The 10,862-nt window shown below is 25.3% G+C and overlaps 4 protein-coding genes across 4 annotated transcripts in view, besides 10 other annotated features; 2 read left to right on the plus strand and 2 right to left on the minus strand.

Moving 5' to 3' along the window:
- EDI_160090 (Rho/RAC guanine nucleotide exchange factor, putative) overlaps window positions 1–2,968 on the minus strand; it is a gene marked incomplete at both ends in the record, with an annotated part of 4,717 nt that extends 1,749 nt beyond the window's left edge. The window contains 2 exons of the mRNA XM_001739127.1: window positions 18–118; window positions 170–2,968. Coding sequence (XP_001739179.1) covers window positions 18–118; window positions 170–2,968 — 2,900 coding nt within the window. The remainder of the gene's footprint in view (window positions 1–17; window positions 119–169) is intronic.
- Window positions 1,422–1,452: a sequence feature (AT_rich).
- A 14-nt stretch (window positions 2,969–2,982) lies between the features above and the next one.
- Window positions 2,983–3,011: a sequence feature (AT_rich).
- A 48-nt stretch (window positions 3,012–3,059) lies between these two features.
- Window positions 3,060–3,139: a sequence feature (AT_rich).
- A 30-nt stretch (window positions 3,140–3,169) lies between these two features.
- Window positions 3,170–4,703, minus strand: EDI_160100 (uncharacterized protein; the record flags this gene model as incomplete). Its single annotated transcript, XM_001739128.1, has 3 exons — window positions 3,170–3,877; window positions 3,926–4,511; window positions 4,564–4,703. 3 exons carry the CDS (start codon window positions 4,701–4,703, stop codon window positions 3,170–3,172), a joined length of 1,434 nt encoding a protein of 477 aa, XP_001739180.1.
- Window positions 3,572–3,650: a sequence feature (AT_rich).
- Window positions 3,884–3,990: a sequence feature (AT_rich).
- Window positions 4,075–4,109: a sequence feature (AT_rich).
- Window positions 4,704–5,099: 396 nt separating the features above from the next.
- Window positions 5,100–5,155: a microsatellite.
- Window positions 5,156–5,533: 378 nt separating this feature from the next.
- Window positions 5,534–5,977, plus strand: EDI_160110 (histone H3, putative; the record flags this gene model as incomplete). The annotated part of the gene is made up of 1 exon (XM_001739129.1): window positions 5,534–5,977. One exon carries the CDS (start codon window positions 5,534–5,536, stop codon window positions 5,975–5,977), a length of 444 nt encoding a protein of 147 aa, XP_001739181.1.
- A 187-nt stretch (window positions 5,978–6,164) lies between these two features.
- Window positions 6,165–6,191: a sequence feature (AT_rich).
- Window positions 6,192–6,215: 24 nt separating this feature from the next.
- Window positions 6,216–6,289: a microsatellite.
- Window positions 6,290–6,336: 47 nt separating this feature from the next.
- EDI_160120 (uncharacterized protein) lies at window positions 6,337–10,860 on the plus strand (the record flags this gene model as incomplete). Its single annotated transcript, XM_001739130.1, has 1 exon — window positions 6,337–10,860. The coding sequence occupies one exon, from the start codon at window positions 6,337–6,339 to the stop codon at window positions 10,858–10,860; it is 4,524 nt and encodes a 1,507-aa protein (XP_001739182.1).
- Window positions 7,311–7,354: a sequence feature (AT_rich).
- Window positions 10,861–10,862: the final 2 nt, after the last annotated feature.

Consider the following 10,862-nt stretch of genomic DNA (forward strand, 5'->3'; position numbering starts at 1 on the left):
AGAAAAAAAAAACAAACGCAGACGCTGATTGGAGTTGTTCTTTTGAAGGGATTTGATTTGAAGAGAATGTTTTAGTATAAAAACTATTTGCACGTAGATTGCCTAATGTTCTTAATTTCTAAGAAGATGAATAAAGTATATAACAAATATTAAAATGGAAGAAACAAACAAGTAAATCATCAATAGGATATTCATACACTTGTTTAAATGTTAAAACAGGGACGATACCTTTCTTTAATTGTTTATGAGATAATTTCATATGAGATCGTGAACATGGACCACAAATAAAAACTCCATAGTCCAAATCTACATAAGACACTTCTCTAAATAAACAATCAGCACAAATTCTATTTCCTGGAAGTATTAAGAGATTAAGAACAAAATTAAATCCATCAGTTAATTTAATATCATCAGGAATAAATGATAATGGTTCTTTGAGTGGCATTATTGGAAGGGCTTGTTCTTTAGAAACTGCAGTTGCTATATTAAATCTTACAAATGCATTTCTTAAAGCAATTAGCCATAATGATTTACTTTCATCATCTTTTACACTAAATGTATTAACCTCATATCTAAATGAAATTTCAAATGAAGAAGGACGTGCAGATACTATAGGTGATTTAATAATAAAATTACTTACATCAATCATTTTTATAGGAGTTATTCCATTAAATATATCTACAGGATTTTTGTATATATAAAGAATTGACCCAATTAACATTAAATAACATGGTTCCCATATTCCTGTTTGAAGATCTCTATACATTGCTTCTCCTTCAAAATCAGGTCTAGCTAATAATTGTTTATTTTTTTCAATAACTTGTTGTGGGTTAAGTGTATTAGAACTTATTCCATTTTGTTTAATTAATTCAGCACTTCTCGCAACTAATGGTGAATATTTTAAAACTAAACAATCATTGATTGCGTTAATGTATTTAGATTTATCTTCCATTGACTCACAGGCAACTAAATATGTTGATTCTTTAGTAATTAAGAAGAATCTATTAGTATTAAAATCAATTAATGAAGTACTAAATAATTCTAATACATCTTTACATTTAAATTTACCTGAATTTAATAAAGTATCAACAGGATTATCTTCAATTATTTTAGATGGTTTAGTTGCAGGAATAAATAATACAATATCAGAGAATAATAACATTAAATGTTGTTTTTCTGGGAATAAGTCTTGTAAATTAAATTTGGTAGGATGTCCTTGAAGACGAACAAAACCACCCATAATAAATCTTCTATACTTATCACCTGCAAGATCTAATTTTTTTAAAGTAATCTTTGATGCTAAAAATTGTACTCTTTGAATATTTTCATTATTTCTTCTTGTTTCATTTAAGTGTTTATTAATATCAGAAACAACTTTTAATGCACGAGTCAATTCTTGTCTTTCTTTATGATGATTTGGCATATTTTTTATTAATTGTTTAATAAATAATTCATATCTAGGGATACGTTGAACAGGAAGAATTAAATAACTAGCTATAGTTTGGTTTTTAACTTCTGGTTGAAGACTAAGTTCTTTAAGTTTATTTCCATAATTTTTATTTTTAATAGATTTTTGATAAATGTCATCAGACACTTGAGACTGATGATTTACATAAGTGGTATATGATTTAAGAAACATTGTAAATTGAAGAAATTGTTTAGCAAATCCATCTCCATAAATATTTTTATCTTTCCTGAATTGTAATAATGAATTTAATAATGTTTGATTATATTTAATAATCATTTCAAGGTCTTTAATTGTATTTTTTAATAATTCATCTTTATTAAAGTCTAACAATTTTTGTAAATAAAAGTCTTTTAAAATGATCAAATTATTGACATATGTTTCTTCACTTGTTGTTATTTCATTTATAGTATATTTTCTTGTTATCATTCCTTGTACTTCTTGTGTTCTTCTAACAAAATGACCACGAATTAAACATTGTAATTCGATTACTAATTTTTCAACGGAAATATTATCTTGTAATTGTTCTAAATGTTCAAATTTTTTATCTTCTTTTTCTATATCATCAAGATATCTTTGTTCAGTAAGAATTTGACGTGCACAATTAGTAACAAATTCTTTTAATCCTTTTGGTGTAAGTTTTAATTCTTCCATAACATTTTCATCATCTTTAACACCTGTAACAATAAAATACTTTCCTTTAATTTCAAATACTTTTTCATTAATTCTTTTAATATCTCCTTTAGTAATTCCAATATTAGTTCCTGGTTTTCCAGCAATTTCAACTGCTTCTATTTCAGTTGAAGTAAATTCTCTTGCTTCTCTAATTCTTCTTGTTTTTTCTTTTCTACGATGGTACGATTTTATAGGAACAGGAGGTGGAACATTAGTTGATAAATCATGTAAACTAGTTATTTTAGTGTTATGTTGAAGAAAATTTTTTCTTTCATGAATTGGTGTTGGGTTATTACTGTGAGTTAAACTAATATTTCCCGTAGATGGTGTCATTTGAGGCCTTTTAGCAACAGAAATTCTAACGCCATTCGTTACATCTCTACTTGTTTCTGTATTTTTAATTGTAAAATTAACGTTATGATTCATTTTAACATTCTGACTACGAATGAATTCTTTTTTAACAAATGTTTGTCTTGTTATTGTTTGTGATCGTTTTCTATCAGCTTCTGATGATGTTTTTAGTACTTCAATAAAACCTAATGTAAGTTTTTCATCTCCTTCTGCAATACTACTAACTTCAACTCCATGTAATGTACCAAATTTACGTTCAGCGAGTCTTAAAGCTTCTTTAATATTAATAACTTTTTGTTCTTTTGTTTTTGGATGAGATTCAATATTTCGAGAATGAAGATTTGTTAATTTTTCAACTAATCGTAATAATATAGTCCCATCAGTAAAATCATCTAATGAATTAACTATTAAAACATTTTTACTTTCTGCTAATTGTTCATTTACCCAATCAATATAAAGTTGTGTATGATCCTCCATAATTGAATTTAGAGTTTTTATATTTTTAAAAACTTTATTTTTTGAAAGGAAAAAAAGTTTTAAAGGATTTTGAGATACTTATTCAAATTCCTTATTTATTTTTGTTATATAAGAAAAACAAATTTTAATGTTTAAATAATTCAATTAGAGCTTATAAAAAATTAATTATAACTATTCGTTTGATACCTAGAAATTTCTATTTTACATTTCATCGTCAAAGAAGTCAAAAATATATCCTTCATTTTCTTTAGAACCTCCTGGTATTATTTCACAAAGATAGTGATTTGTTAAAATAGTTTCTCTAGGTAAAATATATTCATTATAATAATCTTCAAATTGGTTCATAAATAAATCATTATGAATTTCATCACTTGGATCATCTTCTGCAACGAGATGAATATTATTCATTAAAATAATTGATAATGAATGATGGTCTGGATAATAATTAAATTGATTTTTAAATTGAATAGATTTTTTATCTTCTTCAACAAGTCGTTTTAATAAACCAATTTCAAGTAATGAAGATTTTAAAGGTTCAACTGATTGATTAATAATAAAACTAATTATATCAAAAGCTACTTGTCTGAATATTGTACAATTATGATTAAAATTAAAGAATATATCAAGTAATATATTCATTAATTTATATTTAATAATAAGACTATATATATATGAATAATTAGATAATGTTAATGAAAGAAGTAAATGCACTAGTTGAATTCTAACTTGTGTAATTGGTCCACTTTCATATCTAAAATGATTAGAAATTTGTTCAAAATATTTACATATTTCTTGATATACCATTGGTAATTTATTATAGGGGTTTGTACAAAGATCTCCTGAATAAACAGAACAAGCTAAAATATTTTGAATAATACAAAGTCCTTTTTCAAAAACATATGAAGATCTCTAATGATAAATAAATATTAAAACAATAAATAAAATTGTAAAACAAACGGTATTGAAAATTATTAAATAAAAAGAAGATAAATTTTCATTAGAATTTAAATAATTATTAAAAACGGATGATGATTCTTTAAGTAATGTAATTTCTTCAATAAGAGATGTAATACTTTCAATTTTATCATTATCCCCATTATTTTCTGATATAATAAATAATTTTAATAAATCATTAATAAATCCATTTTGACATAACCAATATACACCTGTAGCTTTACACATTTCATCTTTAGATGAATATTTCATTATACTTAGAATAAATTGAGACACTTCATAATTAGTAATTTTATTTATAAGAACACTGATAACATTAGGAGTTTCTGACATAATTTCAAATACATTCGATGTTGGTAAATTCATTAATACTGATAATACACGACTAATACAACTTATTGTTATTTCATCTTCAGACTGTGACATTTCTTTAAAGAGCAAATTAATTAAATGAGGGAAATAAAATATATTTTCTGAAATTGTCATAATTTCTGAACAAACTATTTGTGTAGCTGGAGATTGAAATCTTTCATCCCCAGTTCCACAAATATAATCAAATAATTGATCTAATACATGTTCTCCAGATATACTATTTCATTTAATACCTTTTTATTTTTTTTATCAGTTAATTATTAACAAACAATTTTTGAAGTCGCTTATTAATTCTTAATTCAGTTAAGATATCAGGTAATTCTAATAATTTCTCTAATGAACAATTAGGCGATCTCAGTACAAAATTAACTGGGGAAGGCACTTGTTCAAGATATGGGCTTTGGCTCATTTTCATGTTTGAATAAATTTCTAGTGAAACGAGTACAAAAGTCAAATCAAAACGAAATTTTATATATACCAAAAATATAGTACCTCCTTTTTCACTCTTGAACTTTCTTTTCACTTATTATCCTTTTTTTTAACTTTGTTATTCAAAATTCACTCTTTTTCTTCATCTATTTTATTTCTATGGTAGTTAGGTATTGTTTTTCTTTAAAATCGGAACATAATGGTTTTTGTCTTTTGAGGAAACCTCAACACCACCGATTTTGAAAAAAAAACATGATGTTCTTTTCATTCTTTACGTCGTATAAATCCTTCTTATCAGTCCATTTGGTCCTTCTTTTATTTTGAATTTTCTATGATTTTTTGAACTTTTCAACTAAATTTATTTTGTAATTCATAGAAAAAAAAAATAAAAAAAAAATAAAAAATAAAAAGTAATTGAAAAAAGAAAAAGAAGGGCAAACTAAAAATTTATAAAACTTCTGCTTTAAGTTTGATTGTTTCTTTATTTCTAAGGTATTAAATACTCAAATTAGTTAAGTAAAGCAGTTGATGATGAAAATTAATAAAAGTAGTAAACAAAATGAATTATTTCAAAGATATAAAAAAGAAAAAAAGGTTCAGAAGAATTTAACAAAAGAATTCCCTAAATAAACTTTTAATTTATGATGATCTCAAATTTCATCTAAGTTAAAATGGATTTTTCTCTGTTGATAAAATGATTAGTAAAAGTAATTAAATTGAATAAATTTTTATTTCATTTGGACTCTCACCCTTTCTTTAAGATATTTAAACAAGAACTCAAGATCGTTTATTTCATTCACTTCTTTCAAGATGGCTAGAACTAAAGGAAATAATACTACTGAACGACCTGCTACTTCTAAACAACCGAGAAAATACTACGCCCCAAAGTCTGCTTCAAAAAAAGCAGCTGTCTCTTCTAAGAAAGCCGTTGCTAGTGTTTCACAAAAGAAACCAGTAGCACGACATTCACATCCAGGAATTAAGGCTTTACAAGAAATTAAATTTTACCAACGATCTACTGAACTTTTATTAAGAAAATTACCATTCCAACATTTAGTTAGAGAAATTGCTCAACAGTCTAAATCTGATTTGAGATTTCAATCTGCTGCTATTGCGGCACTTCAAGAAGCTGCTGAAGCTTATCTTGTTGGTCTTTTTGAAGATACTAATTTATGTTCACTTCATGCTAAAAGAGTTACCATTATGCCAAAAGATATGCAACTTGCTAGAAGAATTAGAGGTGAACGTCAATAAATTGTAGTCATTATTAAAATCTCTTTTTTTCTTCTCTTTTCAGGTTATAAGGGATCTTAAATATATATGACTTTAGTTTTTATGTAAATTTCCCTAATTCTTACGGTGATTTAGTTCATTGTAATAATAATTTCATTTGAACCAACACAAAAACTGAATCAGAACGTGATTCTGTTCTTATTTTGAGATTAATTTTTTTTTATTTTTAATTTTTCAAAGTTTATGAAGTTAGAAGTTTAAAATAAGAGAAAAAAAAATAAAAAGATAAAGTGAAGAGAAAGATTGAAGTGAAAGAAAAAAAAAGAAAAAGAATTAATAAGTTGTATCATTAAACGAACTCATAATTTATTGTGTTTAAGATGAGTATCTTTAAGTCATTCAAAAAACAATCCAAACCTAATAACACACTTACAACTCCTATTCACAAAAATGAATTTTATATCTTATTTAATAAACATTTTACAAGTTATTTATCAACACATCACATTTCTGAGTTAGAAAAATGTATTGAAATATTTTTTAAAATTCCAAGTGAAAAAATACGTGATTTACCAATGGTTTCTACTTTCTCTAATACATTGGTTAATATTTTTATTAATGCATTAAATCCTATTAAAATTGACAAATTAAATTGGTTAATAGGTACAAAGATACAATCATTACCAGATGGACAAGAGTTATTTAAATGTCTTCATGACTTAGCTCAATTTGGTTCTGGAGAAATATTAACAGTATTTGATAGAAATGAATTTGTTAATAAAATTACTGATTTATATTCTTTTTTAATTCAAATAGAAAAGAATGAATATTCAGAATTATTGTCTTTACTAATGTCAATGATTATTCTTATTGTACCTCCTACACCAAAAAAAACTTTACCATTTGGATTATTAGTTTTACGTTTTGATAAACCTGATATTCAAATTTATTTACTTCCTGTGTTTCAAACTATTACTCATGCTCATATGGATCCAGAATTAATTCAAGTAGTTGCAAGGGAAAAATCAGTACAAATATCTGTAAAAGCTCTTGAACAAGCAAAACCAAATAGTGATACGTTAAGGCTTATTGAATCATATCTTTCGTTTGTTAAAAATACTGCATTATTATCTGATGCTATTTTAAATTGTGTTTCAAACAATGGATTTTATGAAGCATTATTAGTACTATTAATTGAATCAGATAAAGAATTAATTACAGGAGTTGATGGGGTTTTAGATATGTTAGCACCTCTAATGTTCTTTGGAGATTTTACACCAACAATTCCAATTAATGATGAATACAATAATAATACAAGAATATTAGCAAATAGATATCCTTATTTCCTTGTAAGAAATAAATATATTCCATTATTTTTACAAAATTATTTATTAAAAACAAATCGTGAAGAAGGAAAATTACATACTATGAAAATAATTGAAAGAATCTATCGTGAAAATCCAATGAATTATTTAGTTTTACATTCTATTAATTATACACCTAAATTATATTTAATATTTGATCAAGTATCTCAACCAGTAAGAGATGTTATGCTTTCTTTATGTGTGTATTTGTCTCGTTGTCAAAAATTTGTACCATATAAAGAAATTGAAGTTATTACAACTCATTTAACAATTGATAAAATTAATAAACATCCTGAATTAGTTAGTGCATTTGATTATTTAACAAATCAATTACTTATAGATAGTAAAGGATATCAAAAAATATTTGAACAAACGGGAATGACTATTAACGCAATTACTGTTTTTATTTATTTCGCTACTCATTCAAATGAAATAAACCAAAGTTTTGTTTTACAAGGAATGATTACTTTAATTACTCGATTAATGAATCATTCTGTTAGTAATTTTACATTATTTAAAGAAACTACTGCTATGACAGCTGCATTATCATTGTTTAAACAAAATATTAATTTAAGAAGGGATTTAACAAAGTTATTTACAGCTGTTATTGAATATTATGACCCAATTCAAACTACTGATTTATTAAAGAAAATGATTGAGCCACTTGAAACAGATCCATCTCCAATTATTTTATTAAAATGTGTTTGTGCAATGTTATATAGAAGTTCTGTAGTAAAAGAATCATTTAGACAATTGGGAGGATTTGAATTTTATAAAAGATTATATAAATATTGGAATTGGTCACTTGAAAGTATTCCAATAAATGGAGTAACTGAAGACCGTTATTCATTTATTGAATATTGTTTTGTTGCTATGATTTATGCTATGAAAGGAAGTAAAGATAATAGAAAACATTTTGATGAAACATTTAAAAATGGAGAATTAATTCAGTTTATTCAAAACTCTCCATTTTTAAATGAAGAGAATAAGTGTAAATATTCAGAAAGAATGACATGTTTATTAATTGCAATAATCTTTGAAATTCCTGATATTGATAAAGTTCAAAATCTTGGAGTATTTACAAAACCTGTTGGAGGAGTATTAGTTTATCATCCATTTGTTCTTCACTCATTAATTAGATTAATACATTTTGCTTTAAATGTTAAACAACAACAGCTTGTTCTTAAATTTTTAACCTTAACATCAAAAGAAGATATTAATGTTAGAAAAATGTCATTTGAACATATTACTACAACATTGATTAAAGAATTTAAAGAGGATATTACAAAAGAATCACCTTTACATAGTACATTATTAGAATTATTAACTGAATTAATTGCATATGGTGTAGAACTAGAAGATGTTTCTGTGTTTATGAAATCATTAAAAAGACAACCTTGTGATGAAGGTGTACTAAGTTGTTTATTAAACTCAACAATCAAGGCAGATAGGAATGGGGCATTAAGTTTTAACACAGCACCAAATGGGTATTCTTGTTTATCTATTCCAGTTGATACAACACTATTTCCATTACAACAATGGAGTATTTCAACATGGGTAAATTTACCACCAGTTGTTAGTGAACTATCTTTATTTCAAATTTATCAAACCATAAATGGAACAGAACAAAATTTTATGCAATTAATTGTGAATCCAAGTGGGTTAAGAGTTACGTATGGATCAAAGGTGGTATTTGATAATATGCCATTACCAAGAAAATGGAATCATATTGTTTTAGTAGGAAAAGGAAAGAAAATTACATTATATATTAATGGATTATTAAAATCAACAGCTAAATTAATAAATTATAATCCAACACCATACCGTTGCGTTATTGGACATTCAAAAGAAAATAAAGTAATTCCAAATTCAGTTTTTAAGATAGGACCATTGAAATTGTTAGAATATCCATTTTCTGACCAACAAATTAGAGAATTGTATTTATTAGGAGAAATGTACCAAGGAAGTTTCCAAACGATTGATTATTCAAGATATGAAGTCTTACCAAATTATGATTCAAATGATGTCAATGTAATTCAAAGCTTTACTGATATTAAGTCATTAACATATTCAACATTTAATTTAAATATTCCAGAACAATCTATTATTATTAATACAGATCGTATATTAACTCCTTATGCTTTAAATTCATGTGTTGCATTTGGAACAGTAAATTTAGCATCTCCTCATGATATTACAGATGGAATTTATAAAGTGGGGGGAATTGCATTATTATTGGCATTAATATTAAAATCAGATACAAAAATAAAATTTGATTTATCATTAAAATTACTTCTTCATTCATTAAGAAAGTCAGAAGATCTTTTTGAAGAAATGAAACAATATCATGGTTTTGATTTATTAAACCTTTTTATTTATCGAAAACCTTCTTTAGTTACAACAGAATCTATTATGACATTATTGCTACTTTCTGGTGTTGATCCTACAAAGAAAGATTCTGCTGTAATTTCTTCACCAGATGTATTTGATATATTAATATTAGACTTTTCATTATTTCATAGAATGGAAGATCCACAAACAACATTTTTATTTATTCTTCAATCATTTGTTTCATTAATTTATAACAATAAATATGCACAAACTAATATTAATATTTTACGTTCTTTACATTTCTTATCTAGGTTAATTGATTTATTCCAAGATGATACTATTGATGATGGGGTTATTCAAATTATTATCAACTTGTTACAATATTTCTTACTTCATAGTTGTACTGGTGATGATTTAAAGTTATTAGTTAGGTTATTAATTCATTTTATTTCTATAATGGATGACAAACAATCAACTTCACTTCTAATTCAAAAATCAGAATTAAGGTGCATTTCTTTAATAAAATTAATCAATTTCTTATCAACTAATTTGAAAGATAAAACAACGTTATTATCAATATTTACACCAAGTATTTTATTTCATATGTTATCACTTCAGTCATTACCAATAAATATTGTTATTGCTGTTATGAAATTATGTGCATCATTCATGGCTGTTGGTTCTCAAACAAAACAACTTTTTGTAAATCAATTTAATAAAGAAAAAGGAATTGTATTCATTAACTTTCAATTACCACATTGTACTGAATCAATAGATGTTGTTTATGTGTTATTAGCTTTAATTACATGTCAAGTTGTTCCTGATATTGTTTCTGATTCATTCGAACAATATAAAAAAATGCCATTTTCATCAGTTTCAATACAATCACCAGAGTATATATCATCATTATTGAAATTACTTAGATTTCAAATTGTTCAGTTTCAAGTTGCTACAAGTTCAACGGTTGATATAATGAATTTAGTTCAATTTACTGGAAGTGTAATCAGAACATTAATGGAACAACAAGAAATAACTAGTTATGTATTTAGTGAATGTTTAAATGATTATATATCAATATTAGTTGATAAAAATGGTTATTTCAAAATGGGTCATCCACTTGAACCATTATTCCAAAGACATATTGTTGCTTTAGGAATGCTTTTGCTTTCCAAATGGTTCAAATTGGAAATAAGATATTGTACCACATGAAT

The sequence above is a fragment of the Entamoeba dispar genome, genomic scaffold (genome assembly GCF_000209125.1).
Source record: "Entamoeba dispar SAW760 scf_1105229461987 genomic scaffold, whole genome shotgun sequence".
In the NCBI taxonomy this organism is placed as follows: Eukaryota; Evosea; order Mastigamoebida; family Endamoebidae; genus Entamoeba; species Entamoeba dispar.